The sequence below is a fragment of the Microcebus murinus genome, chromosome 7 (genome assembly GCF_040939455.1).
Source record: "Microcebus murinus isolate Inina chromosome 7, M.murinus_Inina_mat1.0, whole genome shotgun sequence".
NCBI lineage: Eukaryota > Metazoa > Chordata > Mammalia > Primates > Cheirogaleidae > Microcebus > Microcebus murinus.
In genome coordinates, this window is record NC_134110.1 from 41294996 (window position 1) to 41322431 (window position 27436).

General features: G+C 35.6%; 1 protein-coding gene across 2 annotated transcripts in view; it reads right to left on the reverse strand.

Moving 5' to 3' along the window:
- NSMCE2 (NSE2 SUMO ligase component of SMC5/6 complex) overlaps positions 1–27436 on the reverse strand; it is a 211004-nt gene that overhangs the window by 121065 nt on the left and 62503 nt on the right. For both annotated transcript variants that reach the window (XM_076005031.1, XM_076005032.1), the window contains exon 4: positions 16678–16831. In XM_076005031.1, coding sequence (XP_075861146.1) covers positions 16678–16831 — 154 coding nt within the window. The remainder of the gene's footprint in view (positions 1–16677; positions 16832–27436) is intronic.

Consider the following 27436-nt stretch of genomic DNA (forward strand, 5'->3'; position numbering starts at 1 on the left):
TAAATGGTCATGTGTATAAATATATAAATATAACTCGTTCATTTATTGAATGTCTATTATGAGCTAGAAACTATGCCAGATGCTGAGGACATAAAAATTGATGAGATGCAGTCCTTATCCTCAATGAGCTCTCTGAGAAAAACGCAAAACTAGGAGAGTGGAATAATTTCATAGAGAAAAACATGATTAGCATATATCTAAGAGCAATTATCTATCTATTCTACAAGATACAGTGATAATGATGGTGATAATGAAAATAATAGCCAACACTTACATGACATTAACTATGTGCCAAGACACTGTTTTAAGTGACTTTCATATATTAATTAATTTAGTCTTCACAACAACTCTATGAAGTAGGTATACTATTACTATGTCATTTTGATAGATGGAGAAACTGAAGAATAGAGAGGTTTAGAAACCTATCTATGGTTACAGAGCTAGTAAGGGATTGAATCTAGACTACATCTCAGAACATGTGGCTCTAGAGTCTAAACTATGAACTATGACTGTTCCATAGAGACCCTGAAAGAACAAATGCTAATCTCAGAATAGTACCACCTGACATTTATGTGCATAAGACGTTGTAGTCTACAAAATACTTTCATCTGTTATTTCATTTTCAACTTATAATAGCCCTGTGATGCATTCTCATTAGAATGAACATATATTCCAGCTATTTAAAAATACATGAGAAAATAAAAACTATTATAAATTCCCCAGATTCCTGTCACTGAAAATAACTGAGGCAGTAGAAAGGTTTCTCTCAAAGAATTCTCTAGAAATTCATTACATGGTAGCATTTAACTTAGACAATATTAGTTAAGTATCACTGCTTTCATAGGATAGGCAATGATAAACTAGACAATGGGATTCATTCATAATGGTGTTTCAAATGCCACTTTAACAGTGAAAGGCTGCCTTTGATTTGTTAAAATTAAAACTATGATTCTATTACTTATATAGTTGTGTTGAGCACTCTGGCAATTGGTATATGTATAAATATTGTACTATTTAATTAGCATTAAATTAAATGCATTTTAATTGATCCTTTTCCACAAAATTGTTTAAGTTACTAAAATAGGATCAACTAGAACAGAAAGTTTGAAAAGCAAATTTACCTGTCAAATTTAGAAAAGGAAATTCCCTAATTATTTCTACCAGTTTAGCCTGTAAATAGATCCAGACCTACTTGTAAAAAGTACCAGTTGACATTACTCAATGGGGGTTTCCTTGCTTTTGTTAATTTTGGATTTCCTTGTCAGCAGGGATCTACATTATGTTTCTATTTTTTTTCAATCAATATATGGCTACAGAGAATACTACTGAGTGAAAATGAAATGTGCACTTCCATTGTAACATAAAATAAACATTCTTACTTGATTTTCCAATCATAGCACACAAATATCTGATGAAAGAAAACTAAGCTTTGGCACCACTGGAGAGGAAAAACATTTGCCAGCCATCTTCTCAGTATACTGTTTTTTACAGAGTCTTTCTACAGTCATGTTATCTCATGCTCTTTAATATTTGCCACTTGAAAGACTCTCTTTAATTAAATAATTACCTTCTTGGGAAAACAACTCAATTCTAAGTTGAGTAGGATTCCCACCTCTCCACTTATTTAAATTCTACCTCTTCTTCAAAGTCTTGTTCAAAACTCATTTTCTCTATGAAGCCATCACTTTCTTGTTTCAAAGATCTCTTCCTTCTCAGGTGTTAATTATATGAATCACATATCCTGGCACTCAATCATTTGCCTCCTCCTATTTTCTTAATTCCATAGCACTCAGTTTAAATTTCTCTCATAGCACTTATTTCTTTGAATTATAGCTATTATAAATATATATTTCTTTGCTCTACTTAAAGAACTAAGTCATATCCATCTCTGTACTATCTTTGCTTAAAACCTAGTCCTTGACACATTAATAAAATATTACTTGTTGAATATAAATTTTGCCCATCCTGTAAGAATATAAACTTCTTGAAAGTAAGGAATATGTCATGCTTCTTCTTTCTCTATTCCTAAATACCTTGCCCAGTGTTAGGCACAAAACAGATACTCAAAAGGTATTCAACAAATACTGTATAAGTAAACCGGCTGTAGTTTAGGTTTACTTATGTTAAATTCTCTCTTCAAGTTGCTTTGATATCTGAATAAACAAACATGCTCCTGATCAAATGAATGAATCAGAAGAGTAAGATTATTTCAAATACCCCTTACTTTTCAGGGGTAGCATATTGAGAAGAGAGAGTAAAACTCTCTCTCTCCTCTCTCCTCTCTCCTCTCTCTCTCTCTCTCTCTCTCTCTCTCTCTCTCTCTCTCTCTCTCTCACACACACACACACACACAGAGTCAATGTTGTTTCAACAGTTAAAAATTGATTTTTGAGTATTCGAAATGAACAAATATGAGCTGGTATGGCAGAGTGACAATCTGGCCAGAATACTTTCTACCACCTTCCATCAAGAAGCAGAGCCTATTCTCCCACCCTGAGAATCTGGGATGCCGTGTGATTGCTTTGACCAAAAATCTGGCAAAAGTTACACTATACAATTTCCAAGCCTCGGTCGGCCTCAAGAGCTCTTCAGCTTCTTGAGGCTCTTGCCTCCTCTCTGCTACCATGTGAACAAGTCTGAACTAGTCTGCTGGCTGATGTGACCACATGGAGCAGGACCGGCTGACCCAGCTCAGAATATTCCAGACCCAGAAGCCCCCTGCCAATCTGGCAGTGAGTGAGCCCCTCCGAACCAATAGGAGACACCAGCTAAACCCAGTCCAAATGACCAGTTTACAAAATCATGAGCCAAATAAATGGTTATTTAAAGCACCTAACTTTTGGCGTGGTTTATTCCACAAGAAAAACTGAAAACTGTTTTCTCAGTTGGAAAAGCTGGAAACCCAACACCACTGAATTTAAAACTAATGCTTACATCGTGTGACAATACTAATTTCTATTCCACAACAGTTTTGAACTATAACCATTGCAAAATCATTCCTATATGTTTAATATTTATTTTTAAATGAACTTAAAATTTCAAAATCTGAATTATGATTAAAGCATAATTTCTAAATAAAAAGCAACTGCTGGCTTTTGGATTAACTGATTTTGCAAAAACCTATTATTTAACAAATGAGTACACCTCATCTCTATCTCCTTACTTTACATATCATGTGAATTTTTTAAAAACTATACGTGTTTCTTGCTTATGAAATTGGATTGGGAAAGTCAGGTGTGACCTTTACTCTTCACTGCTTTAAATACCAATTTCTGGAGGGGGAAAAAGAAGCCATGAAGTAAACTTTTAACCAACTACCAGTAGAGGAGTAACAAAGAAAGTAAAAAAACTATGGCTAATTCTACCTCCCCTGCCCCCATAATCTTCTTAGGTTATGGAATTTAGCTTTTGACTTTTGAAATATGAAAATTATGAATAATTTTGTTTAGGACTCAGAAATTTGTGCATCCTATAATAGGAAATTCAACTAAAAAAGAAAATGATACTTAGACAACAAACTCTTTCTCCCTTTACTATTTTTGGCCCATAAGGCCCTTGGTCCTCCCTCCTAGCCACAAGAGTATTTCTTGCTGGGTCTTCCTCTTCTTCCTCTGCTTGAGAGATCTTGGCACTCTGTGCACTCCCTTGCACAGGTCATCCACTCCCAGAGCTTCAACTATCACCTGGGTGCAGGTGAAGAGCCTTTATACCCCTCTCATTAGCCATGGTCTTATACCAACACTTTTTTTCATTTCATTTCTAACCATTTGTTGAAGATTTATATTAATACCCATATCTAACACCTTAAATTCAATACATATGAAATTAAAGTCACCTTCCCACCTAAAGACCAGCTTTTCTATGAGACAACCAACTACTTTTTAATGGTATCACCATTTTCTCAGTTCCCCAAACTACAAACCTCACAGCCATCTTCAACTCCTTATGCTCCTTTGTCTCTTACTATTTTAAAAGAGTTGACAATCCTACAGATTTCTACCTTCATAACACTCCCTGCATTCATTCTCTCCTTTCCAATTAGGCCATGGTGGTTCAAGATATCATTAGCACTTCACTGGACCACTGTAACAAGATCTCTTCCCATACCTACTTTATTCTATATACCACGGCCAGATCTCACCTCTTAATGTTTCACTTACACGGCTTAGCTAGTGAAAAACTTTAACACTTCCCATTACTTATTAATTAACCTGCCCTATTCAAGGCAACAAGTAACTCCATAAATCAGTCCCAACTAATCCTTGTATTCTTTTCTCCCATATACATATAGTCTGATCTAACTGGATTATTTGCTGTCCCTCATGTCCTGTGCCTTGTTTTCTATTTCTGTTTATAAAAATAAGAAAAAGCATTTCCGTATCCAGTAATGGTGGACCACAATATATATAAATATTTCAACTGTTTTAAAATTTAATATTATGTGGAAAAACATTTTTTAAACATTTCACTTTGTAGATAATTTTCACAAAGCTCTTGATTGTTTCCTGTTTCCTATTGAATATCACAGAGAAATAGCCTTATACATAAAGCATTTATGTTTTGGACTATCATATTAGAACTGATTCCCAAAGGTATACTTATCAGAAAAATACATTAGAAAGTCGTGGCACACAATCTGTACCTTTAATACTCAGCTGATTATAATTATCTTAAATTATCATTGTATTATGAAAGTTTAAGCTTGATTCTCAGATATAGTTCATGTATTATATTAACTAGTATTGGTATTTATAACCTATAATTCTAACACTTTTCTCTCAACTGCCTTCTTCCCCTATTCTGACCTCCAGTCTCCAGCCCATGTGATTACCAGGCCAATGGCCATAATAGCAAAGACAAAGAAGAGCTCACTGCTTCTCAAAGCTTGGTATTCTGAAAACGTAATAATACACTTGCTATATTTTGAACCGGGATCATGGAGGAACTTGCTATTTGAGTCAAATGAGTCAGTCAAGATGAGAAAGTCAATATATTTCAGTCAGTGTGTCTGCTGGGATGCACCATCACCAAAAACAGTGGATACAGATTGCTGTACACATATGGTTAAAAGACAGGATAATGCATGTCAAATGTTAGATTATAAATTGGATATTTCAGTTTTGAGTTCCACTTACCAAACTATGGAAACAAAATAATTAGCATATTTCAAAGCTACCATAAAATATGCCTCAAATTCATCTTCCTGCCAAACAATCTTAAATGATAAATTTCCTAATCTTTGTTTATTAGATATTCCTCTCCAGATAAAAACTTCTTTAAAGGTCTCACATTTTAGATGTACATTTACTCTACCTTGGGGAAGATTTCCTGAGGTCAGTGATTTCTGTGTCAAGGCAGAAGAATGGGCTTGCCTTAACCAAGAGAAGAGAAAGAAGGGGTAGACAGTCCATGAAGAGATCAGCAAGAGTGAAAGTCTAAAGGTAAAAGAGAACACACTACTTCCCAGGAATTTAAGTGTCTGGATCAAAGGGCTAGAGAGGAATGATAACAAAGCGAAAATAGGTGCCAGAAGGGCCTCTATTACAGAAGGGCTGAGGGGAGCTGCTAAAAGGCCACTCCCTACTTGACTCCTGCCAGTTTCATGTGGACAAGCATGACCAGATGTATATAGTAGAATGATCAATTGCTCAAGGAGAAACTGGCAGGAGTCAAATCTGGAGCTAGACGCACATAGGAGGCTGAGGGTAAGATTAGAAATAGAGCAACCGTAACAGTGGGAGCAGAAAGAAATGGAGAGGAACCAGTAGAGATTTCTAGGAATGGGATTAGACAGTATATTTTATTAGCTGGCTGATAATTCTTATCCATCTCTTTGTAGTAGTAATTGCTTGCTTTTGGAGAATGTAAAATAAAAACCACTGTGCTCCAAAAGAAGGAAAATATACCTAAATAAGCTACTACTATATTTTCTTGACTCTCTGATACTATCAAATATAAGAAGTATGGTCAACTTAATACTTTGTGTGGGGGAAACAATCAATGCTACTACATAACAGGAAAGATGGATATTATTAAGGTTGACAACTGGAGGAAGAAATTAAAAGTTCTTGCAACTAGGCCAGGTGTGCTGGCTCACACCTGTAATTCTTATGCTTTGGGAGGCTGAGTCAATTTTTTTAAGTTAAATCTAATGTACATCTATAAAAGAAACCCTAACATAATAAGGACCATACAGCACATGGTGATAGCTACAGCTTCACTATATTTGCTTATAATGAATGTTTTCATCAAAGTATAGGGCAGTTCATTATGTGAATATAGCCATTTCTCTCACTTGAGCCTCTGCCTCCCTATCAAGAAAAGGTTGCCAAAACCAATGTTGTACTGAAAAATGATTTGTTAGCTTATCAACTTCTTTTTGTTCACACCCTTGCCAATTACAGAACATTCCTCAACTACTTGATGGTGTAGCAATATTTTATCCTTCATTAAAATCTCTTAACATTTTAACAAAATGACTAAAAGACTGAGTTTGTTTCCCTGCACTTAAGATTTCATGCCAATTGGTGATAACTTAAAAAATGTTTATTCTTATACATTTTAAATATATGTATAAATGAAAATTATTAAAGTAAATGCCTTTAACAAGCTAAAAAAGATCAGGTAACTAATATTTGAGGAGTATACTACAGTTCATAAACCATTTTCCACATACAATATCTGATTTAATCCTTAATACAACTTTGTGGGCTAGTTAACATTACTATTTTATTATCTATCCTGTACAGAAAAGTAAAATTTCATTGATTTGATTAAAAAAACACAAACTATTACTTAGTTGGGCCATAATCTGAACTTATATTTTTTTATTTCAAATTCCAGTATCTTTCCATGGCTTGAACAGTCTCTATCCTTAACACTGTTATCAACATATGTAGGTGATTAAATAAATGAGTTTAAATTATCCAGAAAAAAAGGATTTAATGACTAACATAAATTTTAACAAATACAAGGCAAGTAACTCTGAAAGCACTTGAACATAAAATACACAAATGTGATCATTATGAAGACTATCAATAATGTGTATGAATAGGTATCTTTGTTTTAGAGCTACAAAGAAATGTACCATATTTCGACCAAAATACCAACTAGGTGTCATAGACCAGAATGTAAGCTCTGTGAGCAGAGACTTGTATGTTTTGTTCACTGCTGTGTTTCCAGCATACTCAGTAAACACTTGTTGAATGAATGAATGTTAAGGACAACATGGAATATAAAAATGAAGCTCTAAGATATAGAAGAAGAAACTTAGTTTATATTCAAACCCGGGACACCAATTACAATTTCATTCATTAGGTAATTACTGAGTAACTTATATGTGCTTATAACTATGCTAAGACATGTACGTATGCATCCTCCCTTTTAGATGAAAAGCTGCATGAGCTATGGAATTGGTGTCAGACTTGTATTCTTTAGAGCAGTGGTCCCCAATGTTTTTGGCACCAGGGACTGGTTTCATAGAAGACAATTTTTTCATGGACGAGGGTGGGGGTGTGGACACGGGCGCAGGCATGCAGCTCTGCAACTGGGTCCCTAACAGGCCACGGACAGGAACCAGTCTGTGGCCTGCAGGTTAGGGACCACAGCTTTAGACTGTCTAGCTAAGCAACTTTTAGTAGATTAGTTATTTTCAACTCTGATTGTATGATAACATTACCCGGGGAACTTAAAAAAAAATGCCTCCTGGACTACCAGACACCAAGTAAATCTGAATCCCTGGGGTGGGTATTGAGCTCTGATTTTTTTGTTTTTCTTTTTAAATGTTCACAGTTGATACTTATGCCTAGTGATTGATGAGCACCTCTACTGTAGAACAGTTGTTCTCAAACTTTGGCCTGCAGGAGAATCACCTAGACAGCTTAAAATTCAGCCCTATCCCCAGAGTTTCAGATTCATTAGGTATGGAGTAGAACCTGAAAAATCTGCATTTTTAATAAGTTCCCAGGTGATGCTGATGCTGCTGGTGTGGAAACCACTCTGAGAACCACTAGTGCAGACCATCTACAATATTTCTGGAATGAATTAAAGAATACATGTAGAAGGCACATAAATAGAGAAACAACGTTATATGAACAATTTAAATATAAAAAAGGTTAGAAAAATGTAAATTAAAATCACAGTGAGAAACCACTACTTACTTATTAGAATGGCTAAAATTAAAAACAAAACCAAAAATAAACCATGTGTTAGTGAGGGTACACAGCAACTAGAACTCTCACACACTGAACACTGAAAAACAGTTTGTCAGTTTCTTCCAAGTTAAACATCATGTACTTACCATATAAGCCAGCAATCCCATGCCTGGATATTTATTCAAGAGAAAGTAACTTATATCCACATAAAAACCTGTACATTAATGCTTATAGCAGCTTTATTCACAATGCCCACATGCTGGAAACAACTGAAATGCCCTTCAACTGGTGAATGGATAAACACACTATGGTACATCCATGTGATGGACTACTACTCAGCAATAAAATGCAACAAACTGTTGATACTAGCAACACCATAGATGAATCTCAAATGCACTCTAGTAAGTGAAAGAAGCTGTACAACATTCTGGAAAAGTCAAAACTATGGAGAAAAAAAAACAACAAAACAACAGTAGCTGCCAGGGGCTGGGAATGGAGGAAGGTGTCAACTACAAAGTAGCTATAAGAGAATTTTGGTGGATGATAGAACTGTGCAGGATACTTATCTTGCAGAACTTCATCTGTAAATAGGACTAATAATATCTACCTACCACATTAAGTTGCTGTGAGGATTAAATGAGATAACATGGGAGACTGTTTTGTAAAATAAAATATCCCTTATAAATGATAGGTATGTACACATGCAATCTGCAAACATTGCTCCTCTTCTTTAACATATAAAAAGGGGCAACTTTTCTCTAGAAGAATCATTAACATTTTCTGATATTTCATGGGCAAAGTAAGTAGGCTCCAGCAAATAAACCTGTAACAACACACAGTTGATGAGGATAACGAGAGTTAAAAGAAAGTAACAAATGAAGAATTAGGCTGCTTCTCACTATATGACTGACTCAGTGATAGGCAGAGATGAAAGGGCATACAGGATAAGACTAGGGACAGGGATAAAGCATCCATGTACCTTTCCTCTCCTAATTCTTTTAAGTCTTGGAAGAGAAAATATGCTTTTTGTTTTGCCTTACACTTATTTCTTTTCTTTTTTTTCCCTTTTCTTTTTTACTTATCCACTGTCATGGTATTATTTCTTTGCTAAGAAAATATGCTCCCAAACATGTTTGTCACTCCCAGCTAGTAGCTCTTTCTGAGGAAATTGTGGGATTTTTTTTTAATTATAAAACTATACAGACTCATTATAGGAAGTTAGTAAAGGATAAATACACATGTATTTTTAAAAATATGACAGTAGAGGAAGGCTGGGGTAGAAGCATAATGCTACTACTCATCTATGAATGTGAGGTTTTTTTAAGTACCTTTTTATATGCTTATTAGCTGTTTGTATATCTTCCTTTGTGAAATATCTGTTGATACCTATGCTAATGTTTAAATTGAAGTGTGTATCTTTTTACTATTAGTTTTACTTCTTTATATACACCATATCCTTTGGCAGATATATGTTTTGTGAATATTTTGTCCTGGTCTGTAGCTTACCTATTAATTTTCTTAATGGTTTCTTTGTCTTTTGATGAGTTGAAGGTTTTAATTTTGAGGAAGTCTACTTTACAAATACATATTTAATCTAGTTGCAATCACACGGAATATTCGATTTTAGTGTCTAAATCAGTTCCTTTGACTCCCATGTTGTTGTACCACATTAATGCTCCTAATATCTTAAAACTAAACATAGAAGGCATTAGTATTATCCGAATGTGTAAAATTATATTACTTCACTTGATTTCAAATATTATTCACTACTGATATATTTTCATATCAGTGGCTCTGAATTTCAATATGCACAAGCTATATAATTGCTGCCTTATACATATAATAATATTAATTACAGCTGCTTTACAAAGCCAAATAATATTAACTTCAACACATTTTTTTTACTTTAAAATTTCAGAATGATTAAACTATGTCCACTTGCTATGCACACAGTAACACCACACACTAAGCTGCCCAAATTTAATTTAAAGTCTTTTTCCAAAAAAGAAACATATATATGTCTTTAAAACATAAAGTAGAAACACCTAGAAATATTTAATAACATTGCCTGACACTCCCATTATATCTAACAAATATACAGCTTAAATCAATCCAACTTCAGGAATTATAATGTAACAAGATAATTATTAAACATAATGTACATTGTTTCCAGGACACTTATGATTTAGTCTTCCTGTTCTTGATTCAGGCTGCTTTCTCAGTATGGATGGCATCATACTCTCTCAAAATAAGTCACAATGAGAGAAACACCCATAGTTCACAGTTTGTGTTTAAACTTGCTGCTGACTCATTTGTCCCTTGATAACTGAACCTTTCTTTACTAACTTTAATTATAGTCATCTCTCATTCTAAAACTTCTCCCTTCCTCGTGAACATATTTGCTATCCTTGTGGCCTCCTGACTGTGAGACACTGGGTAAATATGTCACCTCCAAGATTCCTATTATATGGTGTTCAGTCTGCTAAAAACAGAACCTGCATTTTTCATGCACTCCTTTCCTTCATGTGGATGTTGTAAAGATTAAACAAGATGATGTATGTGCAAGAGAGATTATTGTTGTTAATGCCTGAAATAAATTTCACAGAATTTGTTCTAAACTTGTGATGCCATAAATATCCTACTCCTCTCTGCCATAACATAGCAATTATTCACATTAGAAACATCATTCTTGAGCACTATATTCTGAATGTATTGCTAAAACCATGGAATATAGAAAAGGACTGCTATCTAATGTCTGGTGTCATTCCTACTCCCTGACCTCTAAATGCAAGTGACCAAAAGAGAGACTCTCTGTCAGCTAGATGAAGTAGACTTCCTCAGTGCCATCAGAGTACACCAATGCAGTTCTATGATCTGGGAGATCTAAACAGCTGATTCACCACTCAAGAGTTCTAAGACAAGTCAATTTTTCAAGAAATGAACAAAATGCTTGAATTGAGAGAAAGAAAAACACATGGAAGTGTTTTCAAGAGTTGGTGTGGCAAGGGGGAAAGAATATAAACTTTGGTGTCACCCAAACCTAGATATGAATTTCAACACTTAAGATTTTAAGAAAGTTATACTATCTCTCTTTGCCTATTTTCTAATCTATAAAATGGATCCAGCCATCTTGTAGAGTTGTGAGAAAGAAATAATGTAAGTAAAGTGTGCAAGTACCATATCCCATGCATAGGTAGGAACTCAATGCCCATGGCAATTCATTAATTCAACAAGTACCCATTAAGTACCATATGTACTAGGCATTATACAAAGCCTGACTACAGCTTTTATTATAACTATTTTCCAACAGTAAGAATAGGGCAAACCTAACATGAATGTAGGACAGATAAGTGTCTTTATTGCTCAACATAAAGGACATGTAGAAAAGTTAATTTCTCACCACAAAATAGCTCCCCTGATAGCTTAATGACCTGATTAAAACTCTACTACTACAGAATCAATCCTTTAATTTTATTTATTTATATTTTTTAGAGACAAAGTCTTGTTCAGTCACCCAGGTTGGAGAGCAATGGTTCAATCATAACTCACCGTAACCGCGAACTCCTGGGCTCAAGCAATCCTCCCAACTCAGCATCCCAAGTGGCTAGGACTACAAATGCACATCACCACGCCTGGCTAATTTTTAATTTTTTATAGAGATGAGGTCTCACTATGTTGCCCAGGATGGTCTTGAACTCCTAGCCTCAAGTGCTCCTTCTGCCTGGGCCTCCCGAAGTGCTGGGATTATAGGCATGAGCCACTGCACCCAGCCCAATCTTTTAATTTGGATTAATCTTTTTTCTTTTTTTCCCCTTAATTATTTGGTATTCCAAATATGCTTTATAATATAAATATTCCTGGGCAGTAACAACTTTATGAAGCAGAAGATAGATAAGAGCTACACCTGTCTCTGATGTTCTCTCTTTCTCCCTGGCATCTTTGTCTTCTGGTTCCACTGGTTACTAGCTATGTAACCTTGGGCAGGTCACTTTACACCTCAGAGGCTGTTTCATCATTAAGATGGGAATGATACCATTCAGTTGCATTGATGTAAGATTTATGGAAAGAGAAATTATATAGGGTGGGAGATAAAAAGAAACCAGAGGGGAGGAAAGAGACACACAGAAAAGAGAGTTGGGAAGAACTGACTCAGAGGATGAAAGCAGAGAGAGGCAAATACACAAAGAATAAAAAATTTGTAAAGGGCAGAAATTTCACTCAATGAGAATAAGCCTACAGGCCAGGGATGCAATTCAGCCTGAAAAAGTCAATCTTAGTTGTGAAATTCATGACTTTTAGCATTTCCCAATAATTAATGGTCATTAAGCAAGTGAATGGTGGTGGCTTCATCAACTTCATCAAAGAAAAAAGGAAGACCAACTGAGAACTACAGAAATGATAAAACCATCTATAAAAGAGCCAGCAAACTTAAGTTTTGATAAATTAACTTAAATGTTCTATGCAGTCACATTTAAAGTGAGCCATACTCTATGATATTAAAAACTGCATATTACTATATATGCTATACATTTTTATCAACACACTGTAAAAGGTTAGATACACAAAATTATGTATATTGACTTTTTGAGCAATTTAAGGGATTTTCAAAGACAATATAAATTTTTAACCTTTTGTGATTACTTTAAATCGAAATTCCTATAAATGCTAATTTTCTCTCTCTACTTATCTTCTTCTTTACTGATGATATATTATTAAAGAGAAAAGAACTTTAATCATCAGACTGCCTTAACTAGATTCTGACTTTCTTTTTCTAGGCAGTTTCTCTCCTTAGTTGAATAATTCTGTTCTATAAATATTAACTGAGCTCTTAATACATGAGGAACAAAAATAACATAGGAATGAATAAGAAATTAGTCCTGTCTTACAGGGTCTTGGGCTTTAGTTCACTGCAGGTCAGCAATACACAGTAATATGTTATGACAAAGTAAGAGATTTGGAGGTTGAAGGGGATCAGGATGAAGTCAGGCTGGTCAACATTTTGCCCAGTCTAAATGCACTTAACATATTTCTAGGCAAAGCCAAACATTTTCCCTCTTGGCATTATCTTTGTCTCTTCTTCATCTCTCTCCTTCCAAGTTTCAAAACTCACATATACCTCCCCAATCGCTAGTCTTCTCTGTATTCTGAGGATGGTAAATACTAGGCATCTGTACTATCCTCTCCTTTCCCACTGTAATTTTTCAGCACACTCTTTCCTGCTGGGCCTGAACCTAGTTTCAGAATCTTTCTGAACATACTGCTCCAGAGAGACTCTATCAATTGACTGGCAATAAAATGGATAGTATTTAGGGGAAAATCTAAAGTTTAAAAAACTCTGTTCTTATTTCTGAATATAGTTTAAGGGGTCAGTAAACTTTTTCTGTAAAGAGGCAGACAGTAAATACAGTAAGTTTTGCATGCCAAATGATCTGCGATACACCTACTCAACTCTGCCGGGACAGTGTGGAAGCACCCACAGAAATGAAATGTGGCTGTGTTTCAATCAAAGTATTTATAGACACTAAAATTGGATTTTCATGTAATTTTCACATGTCACAAAACATTATTCCTCTTTTGATTTCTTTCCCTAACAATTAAAAAATATAAAAACCATTCTTGGCCTGATGGCCATAGAAAATCAGGAGGCAGGTTGGATTTGGCCTATGGGCTGGAGTTCAGCGACCCCTGGCCTAGATCTGGGGTTCCCAAAGTGAGAAGTCTGGTGGTCTGCAAGATCCTTTCAGCAAGTACAATTACCAATGTATGAGACCAGATTTGCTTTACATACTTCAACCAAATAGACCAAATGCAGAAGCCAGTATAAGGATCTAGCTGCCTTCTATTAAGCCACAAATTGAAGAGATTTGCAAAAGTGTAAAACAATGCCACTTTTCTCAAAAATTTTACTTTATGTTTAGAAAATACATAGTGATAGTTCATATCAAATGCTGTTTATACTAATTTGTAATAGGTTTTATTTTTCAATAGATTAATATTTGATATTGCTCAGTTTTCATTTCTATTGTAGTATGATAAATGCCAATAGATATAGTCCAAGCAAATAAAAGCTCTCCAGGAGCTCTTAGTAAACTTTATGGATGTAACAAGTGCACGAGACTAAAAGTTTGAGAAGGCATTGCTGAGCTATAACTAGGTTAAATTACCTCAGCAGAGTAAGAACCACCTGACAGACCACCTTATTCCAATCTCTATCTTGACCTCTTACCACCCAAGAGCTTCTTGGCAATTCTCTGATTAGATCCTAATTTGAAAAAATTTAATACAAAGCATTTATGTTCTTGCATAATAAAGTTAGTGAAACTATGGTGGTTATTTTCATGAAAAAACCCTTTAGATATATGCAGACCATAAAAACATTTCAGCTTTTATTTTGCCAAAATAGGTAACTAGAAGCAAGTATCTCTCCCTGGCTTCTATTTTCCAATCTTTAAAAACAAAAAATTATTATTCCAATTCCTTACCTCCAGAACACATCTCAAAAGAGATTCATTGGCTCATTTATAAATCATAGTGTACCTTTGACCTGGCTACACAAATATTGTGGGAGCCCAGTCCTAATTAGGACCTTCACAGCAGGATTATATCTTAAAGAAATACAATCCACTAGACATGGTGCAAGTTTAACTGACAGTGCTAAGAACACTGCACTAAAAATTACATTTTGCAAGTAAGGTATACACATCTTACAGAGCATTTTTAAAAAGTATTAATATTTGCTTGTTCAGGCATTTGAGATTTAAGAACTTTTCAAAAGATTATTTTAGAGGAATTAAAAGGGAAAAAGGGGAAAGTTATTTTAATTCCGGTGTTACAATATGCAGGGAAACCTTATGTAAGGAAGCATTTCTTTCAACATAAATTTACTTTGTCATAAGGTTAAACTGTCTTTCCTAATGATGTGTACTGCTGGCCTAGGGAAACTTTTCGTTCTTTTCTTTTTTTTAGAATTAAGGAAACAATAAACATGAGTCCACCATTTATCATCCTGTTGAATTATATGTTCTCCTTAAAAACTGTTTACCCGTAAGTATATGATTCTAAAAGTCTTTATCATTTCTCTTATGAAATAATAACTTTATAAAAAATAACCAAAAAGGAAAAAATTTATATTTTTAGGTGTTTTTCCTTCAATCTGTATTGTAAAATACCTTTAAAATCAGAAATTATGATTGAATGCTAAGTCTACCATAATTTGTGAGTACTGGCTCCAACTAGTAAAATATATTTGGCTATTTTGACCAACACCAAAACTGAAATTCACTAGCGTCTTTAAGATCAGAAAGCCACTAGCAAATTATTATCCGTTTGGGAGATTATTACCCACTTAGGGGAATAGTGCAGGGTATATTAAAAAGATGTTGGTAGTTGTGATGTTCAGTGAAGAAAAATAGACTTAAAATATGAAAAAATGCTTACCATTGAAATCTACAGTAAAAGCAAAAGTCTCATCATGATTGCAAAACATTTCAAATTGTGAAACATTTGTAAAGCAGACAAAAGTGAAGCAGCTTCCTCAGTCATTTTTTGAGATCTCAGCATCAATTTAAAGAAAATGCTTATATATGAAAGACTATTTCAAAATATGAATTCCTACACTAAGTATATATATACAAGCACATGAAGTAAATTTATATCTCATATATAACATTTCTGCTCCATGTGTATGTGAATGAAGATGATAGGAGACTAAAATTAGAAAAAGTTATTTGCTTCACTATCGAATTCTTTCAGGAATAAAAAAACACAAAGACTACAGAACTAAATAGATGCTAATGTGAAAAAAATAAATTTACATAAAATTGCTATTGGAATTGCACATGGAAAAACAGGCATACATATTTTATCGTGTAGAAAAGATAACCTTATTTCTGGCAAACAATGTATTCAAAAAATTTTTTATAAAATAAATTATTTTCCCCATTCTCATTTTTAAACCAAAATTATGTTCATTAAAAATCTGAATGTAATAACTTATTAAGAAGGCAACAAATTTAAAAATCACATAGAATTTATACTACCACAAAGAAAAATTGAATCAAGAAGGTTTTGGTTCATATTTGAGAAGAAAATGTAGTCTTCTGAGAAAACACAGCTAATTCTACTCCAAAGCAGCAAAACTAGAATCAAAGTATGGATTTTAAAGCCTGGCACAGCAGTTTAAAATTTGAAGAATACCATTGTTATTTTCATAAAATAGTTTTCAGTTTTATTTTGTTTTCCTAATTCCCCTCCCGAGCAGTGGAACAATATGTGTAACTTTTTCTAGCTGCTGGGGAATTTTCTTAGCACTTTGTGGAAACTGTTGGCTTTCAGAAAAGGACAGGCTGATTTGAACCAAAAGTTAGGCAAATACAGAATTGCAACAACAATAAAAAGCAACTTAGAAAGAGGATCAAGCGAAGCAGACAAGCAAATTTCTTATAAAATCAGTTTTCTGGGATTACTCATCAATTCAATTCTCTAATTTCAAAAAGCCAAACCAAACCAAAGCGTGTTGACTTACATTGCTTCTTCAGATCTTTCAGCTGTTGTTTAAACTGTACAAATTTTTCATTATTTTGAAAGTCTGAATCAGAATTCTTGTTCTGTAAAGCCAAAAATTTCTTCTCCACTAATAATTTTAAATCTGGTATTTTTTCTGGACGTTCTTCTTTTACCTAAGGAAGACAACAAAATTACCTTAGTTAAATATCAATAATAAGTTTTGAACCATTGTTTTTATCTCGTATAATTCAAAGAAAAAGATAACAAGGTAGAAAACACTATTCCCTGAACAGAGAACCAGAGAGGCTGGGGCTTGTTCCAGAACAGACTGCTGGTGAACATTAAAGGGAATCACTCATCCCATCCACTCATCCTACTTTTTAGCTTTCTTAAGGTATTGACCCTTCTATGATCCTACTAACTTACTGTCTCCTGTGAGTACCAGGGGAAAATGCAAACATGGCAATTTCACCAGAAACTGACCATCACCACTTTTTCCCTTACCCACGTCTGCTAGGTCACCTCTCCCACTTGCTACCATGGTTATTCCATCTTTCATACTCAACGCTCCTATTGTTCTGGCCCTCCGCTCCAGAAGGCGAGGGTGACACTTACTTAAAAATGAAGCTGAAGCTCTAACCTTGACCTCCCATAATTTCTTGCTACAAGGAATTAGTGCCCCCTTGTTCTGTTCAAAGCTAAACTCTCAAACTATGTTCTCCCCCAACATTATAAAATTATTTCTCAGTATTACAAAATGTTCAACATGCAGAAAAGTTGAAGGAATTTTACTGTGAATGCCCATTCATCTACTTCCCATATGCCACAATTATTAACATTTTGCTATTTGTGCTATCACATATTTATCCATCTACCCCCCTCTGTCCATCCTCAACCCTGTTCTTCGATTTGTCCTTAATTGCATTCTCTTCATCTCCATTCAGACGAACTTTCCATCTCTATAGTCTCTTTGCCCCAAAATCTTTACATTGGCTCTTCACTTCCAAATTTTAAAACAACCTCTTATAATCCTTGCCTCCTCCCCTCAGTTATTTTCTGTTAATATTCCACCTCCTTGGGAAAAAGGAGCCACTGTTTCCACTTCCTCAACCTCCAGCTTTAGCCACTACAATCAAGCTGTTGCCTCACTACTTCACTGCCACTGCTCTGTCAGGCCTTCATAATCGGTCCCTTTCACCACTGGCCCTTTCCTGATGCTCCTGCTGCCAAGTAAAACTCACCAAACTCTCCACTGTGCCTGGAAACATCTTTGACAGACTTCTTCCACAGCCCCCATAATATACAATTGCTCTTATTTTATATGTCTTTCCTCTAATAAAATGTAAATGCTTTAAAAGATCTCTAATTTATCACTGTACTGCCAGTGCCCAGCACATAGTAGGTAGTATATGTGCTCAATACATGTGTTCCAAATAAATTAATCTCATTAGCTCCAAATGTACTTACCCACCAAAAGCCACAATTTATCAGCTGTTATTAGTAGTAGTACAATATATAATACAATTTCTGGGCTGGAAGACAAGTTAGAGTTCACTTAATCTTGAGTTCCTTCTTCCCCAGTTTCACAAATAAATAAAATGATATGAAAAGAAGTAAAATGACTTATCTTCTACCATCCAATTAATTAGAGGCAATGCTAAGACCACAAGTTAGATATAAAAAATTATTGGTTTTGGTTCTAGTCAGTGGGATATATTTTTTCTGAATCTGAGTATTTTCTCAGATTTTCTCAGAATCTGAATATCAATGCATATGAAGTCAAAAGAATATCTGCAAGTTATCTGCTTTAACTTTTGTCCTGGAGAAAAATTATATAGTTTTCTTTTCCTTAATTGCTATGCATTTTGATTTGCTAAACTGAAAATGAGAAATAAGCATGAAACTAAAATGTCTAAAATTTATATTTATAGTACAGAGTGTAGGAAGTGACTTTTCTCCTTGTATTGACGATACTCAACCAGTGCTGGATTCACCATTAAAGAGAATCATGAAAAACACAGAGAGGCTTTAATGACAAGTGTTATATGTAATTAAAAATTTGAAATAAGATACACAAGCCTTAAGGACCACTGAAACTCAACTTGGAAAAGAGAAGGGAGAAAGGCAATTTAATAATTCCTTATGTCTTAAGAATAAGCACTATTACATATGGTGACTAGCTATCATCTAACCTCTACAGTATAGAACAAGATCGAACAGGTTCAAAATTGTAGCATGAAGAGTTCAGACTAGACCTAGAAAATAAATTGCTGGTTCTTAGAAATGGATTATAGGCTCTCTTTCTGGATTTATAAAATAAAATGAACTCGTATCTACCTAAGAAGTTAATGATAACATTATAGAAAGTATTCATATGAGCCTTCTACAGATCTTTGATCAGTCTAAAATTATTATTTAATCTGGAATAATCGGAAAATATCCAATCTGAGCAGATGATAAGTAAAATTCAAATGTTCTTTTCCAGTAAAGTCTCTAATGCAGTCAACATACTTAATTTTCTTAGTTCAACTATAACCACTGCTGAAGAGTTGAACTGAAGACTGAGTAGGGAGTAAGGAAGAAGGATGGAAGGGATAGGCATTTTGAAGTCTGATAACATGACTACCTGAAATATGATTAGGAAAAACAGAATAAACCAAATTTAGTGATTCAATGTATTTTTTCCCGCAGTCAGAACCTCCAGAAAATTGCTGTAAAGCACAAAATCCACTGCTGCAAGTATCTTCTCTGAAAGTGTGATGCCACAGTTGGCATGGTTATTCACTGCAAAGAGAACTTACTGTATTCTAGCTATCAAAATGAGAGCGTAAAAAATATTGAACTATCTCTTTAAATCAATAAAGTAAATGAGCATGATTTTCAATGGTTTCTTACTTTGTTTATATTTTTAAAAGAAATGGATAAAAGGGAAGGCAGAAAAATTCTTCAAGTAGCTGATCATGCATGTTATCTAGTATGAAAAAGATAAAGATGGTCCTCTTTTCCTAGGACAAATTTCTAATACCTCAAAGAAATTTAAGATGGGATAAAGTCCCTAGATACAAGACTTTTTTAAAACCTCAGTAAATTAAAAGACACTAGGTATATTACTTTACTAGGGCTACCATAACAAAACACCACAGACTTGGCGGCTTAAGCAACAGTAATTTATTTTCCTGCAGTTCTAGAAACAAGAAGTCCAAGATCAAGGCATCAGCAGGGTTGGTTCCTTCTGAGGCCTTTCTCCTTGGCTTATACATGGCAATCTTCCCCTGTGTCATCACATGGTCTTCCCTCTGCTAGGGTCTGTGTCTAAATTTCCTCTTATAAGGACATCAGTCATATTAAGGCCCACTTAATGAACTCATTAATTACCTATCTCCAAATACAGTCCCATTCTGAGGTACTGGGGAGTAGGGGTTCAACACATAAATTCTGGAGAAATACAATTCAGCTAATACACTGGGTTAATGAAAATCAGAATTTTCAAACAGCTATAGGTTATTAATCTTTACATCATTATAATTTTTAGAAATGAGACCAGCTACTGAGAAGTAAACAGCAGGTACAATGCTTACATAATGAAAATGTAATACTGCCCTTGGGAGAGAAAAGATCAGATTTTCTGCACTACCTACTTACCCTTTCAGTATTCACTGAGTGCCCTCTCTGTCCTAAGCACTGTAACTAAAAGAAGAGAAGCCCAGAAAGGTCGACTGGGGGCAGACAGTGAATGGCTCTGGGAGCCAGGCTATGCGACTGAGACCTGACCTGACAGACAGTAGAGAAAAAGACACTATAAGACTGTAAGGAGTAAAGTAATAATACCATAATTTTTTTTTAAATGATTATTACAGTTAACGCCTGGGGGATGCACAGCAGACAGGGAGGGAGACGGAAGCTTCTGCCATCTGTTAACTGATGGCAGAGGGGCTGGCAACTTGGTCAGGCTAAGGTGCTATTTTTGAAGCAGAATTGCTGAATCTCATTGTGAGAGGAAGACGAGGGATTGATGATGCTTCTGAGGTATTTGATGTGGACAACTAGTTAAATGCCACTTTCTTGAGGAAAGCAGTGGGCATCACTGAATCTGTATGATATCTAAGTGGAGCTATCTAGTAAGCAGCTGAAAAGAATTTTAAAATGAGAGCATGGGAAGAAAAAAAACAGAGACACAAAGGAAATTCTACGGAAGTAAAGAAGAAAACCAAGAATGAGGCATGCTACAGAATAAAGGAAAGGGAAAATTTCCATAAAAGAAGTGCTTGTCCTTTGGGAAAAGGATGCAAGAGAGCTCAAGTAAGAAAAGAGTTAAAAAAGGATCACTGGATTTAATTATGAGGCACTTCCCACACTGCACTGGAACTACTGAGCTGTGAAGCTTCTCTCAGGCAAGGTTTATTTCTCTGGTGCCTGGCACGCTGCCTGTTGCACAGTCGGTGCTCAGATGACGTGGATTAACAAGTGAAACACAGGAAGGGCAAATTATACTGTGTTGAGATGAGAAAAGGGATTAAAAGAGCTCTGTGTGAACAAATGAAGTTTGGTGGCAAAGGAAGAACAGGAGATTAGAAGCAGATCATGGGGAAGAGAGAACTAAAGACACTGGTTTATTTGCATGGAGGATAACAACAGCTTGAAGTGAAGCTGATATGAGGGAGAAGAAAAAACATGGACCTCGGGATCAAGACAGATCTGGTCTGGATGGTGGATCATTAGCCAGTCCTTCTGGACCTTGGATTTCTCTCATCTCTTAAGAGTCAGAAACATCCAGTGCTGTAAAGATATGACTAAATCATCCTTGTGTTTAACTTTGGCATATAGTAGATTTATCAAAAAATCTTATTCTTTTCTTTCCAACTTCAGCATAGAGACTTTAATGTTTATGGACTGAGAAAAAAGGTGCCTATAAGGAAACATAAATAAAAAACACTAATAGCAAACAAGTAACAGATTTCATTTGAGAAGACCATTCAAGTATAGGGCAAAAACCAGAGAAGACTGTGACCAGCTGGGAAAGCAAGACAACAGTCTTCACCAGGTGTCATGAATGCCTACAGGGCTAGAGAAGCAAGGATATGAGGAAACCTACAGTAAGTGCAGGACAACAGGAAGTGTGAGAACTGTGTTAAAGTAGATGGCAAAAGTCCCAGGTAAGAAGAAAGCTGCTACTCAGCTTCAGATGACCCCTGCCAGGTAAGAAAGCAAACCCAAGTTTTTAAAGTTAGAAATCTAGATTTTTATGACACATTTTCTGGCTTTTTAAAACAATGTATAGTGTTGATGTAAGGTTAATAAATGAAATGAGGCAACAAAGCATTCGCCTTTCTGACACAGAGAACGTTCAATAACCAGCAACTTAGGATTGTTGTTACTAGCATTATTGTTATTATCATTATATCTATCTCCAGGGTGGCTAGATATGTCTGCAGCTCAGCAAGACTGACATGAAAACACCCACAAGGAGGAATCAGTGTATGGATTTTAATGGAAACCATGGAAATGAATGGGATCACCAAGGAGACTGAATAAATATTAATAGAAACAAAAAATGGACCAAGACAGAACGCTGGAGAATACCATGTATAAGAGGCAGCTAGAAGAGTTGAAAAAGTACAAGAGTTAAGACAATCAAAAGAAAGTATCCAAAAAGTCTAGGAAGGAATTTCAAGATTTGTCAAACACCTCACAGAGGTCAAGCTAAATGAGGATTGAAAAGTGTCCATCAGACATGGTGGACCCACTGGTGACCCCAGCAAGTCCAGAGATATGCACTGAGGCTGACTCCAAATATCCAAATTTTTGTTTATGAATTGTTTCAAAAAGATGCAGCAGTAACAGGAAGAAACACTCAAATCCCCAGAAGTTCTATAGACTCTTCACAAATTGTTCAGTTTTAGCTCAAAATCACTTGTGACTATGTAGCCACATTTAATTAGAACCCAACAGCCCAGTGACTACAGCATTTCTCTAATGTCAGCAAGGAGAAGGCAATCAATGAGCTGACTATTAACAACCCCATTAGGCCTCCAGTGGCTCTAAGCAGAGGCTTATTGTTTTAGGAAAAAAGATAACGGTAGAAACAAAAGGCAGAACTCAGCCCTCACCCATGCTGAAGCTACATATTACTTTCACCATGCTTTAACATAAATATTAAATATATTTATATAATGATAATATACATACCTCATTTTCTTTCAAACAATACTGTGTGCATATGTAATTACTCAAAGTGTGTCATTTTATTGCCACGGGGTAAAGTCAAGATCTCCTCCTTCTCCAATTATCACTACTGCCTTATAGCCATCATTTCACTGGGAGGGGAGATCACAGGAGCTAAGGATATTAATGAACTGAGTCATTCACACACTTTTTGAATCATGTGAGAATCTAGTATAAAATTGGTCATTCCTATAACTGAACCAAGACGCAGATAAATTTACTCTCTCCAAAATAGCCATTGTTAGATGTTTAGCTCTCAAAGTAATATTATATATACCAATGATTACATGTGGGAATGGCATAGCCTTTAGAAGTTTATTACTGGCACATACCAGTGATAAGCAATTTGCCTTGTGTTCTGCTTAGTACACTAAGTATTCCAACTTCTAATTCATAGTCAGCTTGACCTAAGGTTACGGGACCTGCTTTCATACTAGACATACAGAGGGAATTGCCACAACTGGTCCTATAATATTCATTCAACAAATATTTACTGAGCCCCAATTGGGTGCCAGGCCTTGCGTGAAGCACTGAGACATTTAGGGAAGTTGGCCCATGCTTGTGACAGACTACCAACTGAACTGGTCATATACAGGGTAAATTTATATACCCTACCTCCACCTGCCAACACTGTCTCCACCTTTATATAGCAAAAAAGCTTGGTAAAGTTTTTATTAAAAGGAAGATCCAGACTGAGAATCACCATGCTTTTACTGGGCATAACCTAATTGCATGTACACATGGAGACACACACTATTTTCTACAGAGTTTGCTATATTGCCTTTGTCCTCTTTATTAAAAAAAAAAAAAAAAAAAAGTTCACACACACTAATGATGACCAGCATGGATTATACTCCTTCATCTTATGCCAGTTTCTGTTGTCAAGGCATAACCTACACTGAACTCAGGTGGACCAAACTGTCTGTAGTTGAGTGCGTTTCCTAGTACCATTATTTAGCATAGGTTTGACTTTTGACAAAACACTTCCTTGTTGGGCATTATGACACATCAAGTGGGCTTCATGGTTTGCCAAATTGTTGTAGTAATACACCAGTACTGAGCAGCAGCCAAGCAGGCATGGCAACACCTTTCCTTCTTCAAGCCTTTCAGAAAAATTCTGAAAATGAATAAGCTTAAACATATGTGACTGTTATGGTCTAGTCCTAATGGGCCAGTCCTATTAGAATAGACAGTTGTCCAACAGATGGCAGCTGACTGAGGCAACCTGCCATCTATGTGCATCTGTTACTGAACATTTATGCTGTTGAAAATTACTCCAATAAATTTCTCATGGCACTGTGCCTGCTATAAGGTTATGACCAACCAGAATCACTTATTAACACAGAATATAGCATTAGGATTTCATATTAGGGGAGAAGAAAACAAACTGACTTTACCTCTCTGGATTTTTTCTTTTTGTTTCATTTTGTTTTGTTTTGGCAGAATTCACAGAAACACACATTATTTATTCATCCATTCAATAAATATTTACTAAATATCTACTATACATAGGAACTATGCTAAGCATTGGCAAGTCAACAGTAAATAAGACTAACTTGGTCCCTCTTGTTCTAGGGGGGGTTTGGATCTAGTGGGGGAGCAAGTACTAACCAAACATTCAAACAAATAGACTATTGCAAACTATGAAAAGTGCTGTGAAGGAAATGATATCAGATGCTGGGAGAACATATGACAACATAAATATTGAGGACACCATTTCACAGGCACTCTTTTTAACAGACCTCAATCTAAACACAGGTCATACTAAGGTCAATGTGAGGTGAGGCTTATTATTGTTGTTATTAACAAACACTTTGCGCTTGCACAGCACCTTCTGTCTGAGTGGCTGAAAACCTTATATACACAAAAGTATCATTATCCCAATTTCACAGATCTGAGGAACAAGCAGCTCACAGTAGTTAAGCGTCTTGCCCAAGGTTATAGTGAGTCAGTAACAGCCAGTTGCAACTCATTCAAACACCCTTTCAACTTAAATATTTTGCTTTGCAAGTGCCTCCAAGTAACAATTCCCAATGAACTTGTATACTCCATTATAATTTTATGAAAGCATACATGATTGCAGACGCATATCCTAATCTTTAGTGGTCCATTTGTCAGTTCTTATATAAAAAGACACTTACTCTGAATTTGAAATTGCCCTTCCTGTCCCCTGTGCCTCTGCCCTCCACTAAATGATTAAATGCCTTTTTCATCACCATGGTATCTCACCCCAGAGTCCCCAATAAAAGAGTAAAACAATAAGTTGATGATAACAAGATCTACTACTGTTCTTACCATGTATACCATCATCCAGAAGATGATCTTTCAGAGTGCTGGAATGGTCTACTGAAGATGCAGTTCCAGTGCTACCTCATGAGGTTAGATAAGGTGGTGTCCCACAGTATACTCAGAACCATTGAATAATATGGCATTGTTTCTCCCATGGCCCAGGAACCAAGGGATGCATGCAGAATTGGTGACATATCTTCTCCTCCCCCTCAACACACCTAATGACCAACTTGCAATTTTTTCCCCATCACTGCAACTCTGGTTCTGCTGGTTTAACAGTCTCAGCACCCAGGCAAAGAATGATTTCACCAAGGGACTCAACAAAGCCTCCAACTAATATGGAAGATTAAACTGCAACCTAGCAATTCTGAGCTCCTTATGATACTGAACAGACAGACCAGAAGGGAGGTTGCAGAATTGGTTGGGGTAATGAATCCTGAGTATCAAGGGTAAAGGAGATTGTTGCTACAGAGTGAGAAAAGAGAGGTATGTGTCTGGAACTTGGAACATCTCTTGGTTTTGTCAAATCCAGCAATAAAAGACAATAGAACACAGAAACAACTCCATGTGGGTAGGACCACCAAGGACTCAGATCCCCCAGAAATGAAAACGTAAGTGTTGCAGTCAAACAAAAACCTACAAACAACTGAGAGTTGGCTGAGAGTAAAAAGAACATGGAATGGATATCGGCGAAAAGGACTTAAAAATACTAACTTTGGGTTCAGGATCAGTAACAAACGCTAAAATTGAGGTTATCTACTCACAGTTACTGTTGTTTGATATATACATATTTATGTTTTTAACTAATTTCTTCTTCTCTTTTTCTCCTAATATTTTACAAAAATAAGTTGGTAGTTCACTACATACAAAATACCATAAGGGAATATTAACAAAAGGAATAAGCTCAGCCCAGATATCCTGGACTTGGACACAGTAACTGATAAGATACTGTATTATTTTCCCTTTTAGGGATGAGAGCACATTTTCCACTTTTATAAAAGATAGCTACAACATGTCAGAAGGGAGCATTTTGTTGCTGTCACTGTTTTTATAAATAAGCCTGGAAGAAAAGTGTGTACAGAGGCTGAGCAGCCAAATTCACCTGTCTAGAATTTTTTGAACACCTTTCCTAAGTTTGGGGAATTTCTCACCTTAGGAGTGATACTTCACTGGGTAAGAACCAAAAATTCTCCTTTTCAGCCTTCCTGGCAACAAGAATACAGCCATGTTGCCTCACCCTTTGGCTGTGGGACTTTAATTCTTGAGAATGACATGAGGGAGGTGACGCATAGAAGGTGCCAGCACAGACTCTGGCACTAGGAACTAGATAACCTGGGGATTTAACTATTAAATCCCAGTTTTACCTTGAACTAGCTATGTAATCTTGGACAAGTTACTTAACCTCTCAGAAAATCAGTTTCTTTATCTATAATCCCACTTAACTCAAGGGTTGTCATAAGCATTAAAGGAATTAATGTATGTACAGAATTTAAACTTTTAAAATCCAATACAGTAGCTACTATTCACATGTGATCATTTTAATCTACATTAATTAAATAAAATTAAAAACTGAGTTTCTCAGTCACACTGCCACATTTCAAGTGCTCAAAACCTATACATAGCTAGTGATTACCATTCTGGATAGTACAGACATAGAACATTTCCATCACTGTAAGAAGTTCCACTGGAAGGCGCTGACTTAGAGAATACTTCCTGCCACTCAGTAAGCACTCAAATGATAAATGCTGCCATTATAATTACTGGTATTCTTATGGTCACATTATCATCATCATCATCATTATTATTATATCAAGTTTAAGATGTAGACAAATGTAAAATCTGGTGGCGGAGATAGACAAGAAGTAATTTTAAACAATTTGGTAAGTTTTCGCAGTTTAACAAGAATTTTAACAGCAGTATCAGTAGCAGCAGCTGCCCTCAATTAATTACTTATTACAAGGTAACGAGCTAAGCACTTCATATGGATTATTTTATTTAATATCTCCAAAACAAACAACAAAAGAGGTAAGATCTAATCTATTCTCTATTACAGATTAGGAAACTGAGGCTAAGGAGTGGCCAAAGAGCCCAGTGTTGGAGCTGTAAATCACTGCATTGGCAGGTCTGTTAAACCACTAAGTCCACGACATAACTACTATCCTAGACTTCACCAGCTATTTGATGAGAGCCTACTAGGTGCCACTCATGGCTCTAGATGCTGGGAATACAGCAATAAATACAAGAGACCAAGTCCCTGCCCTTACGGC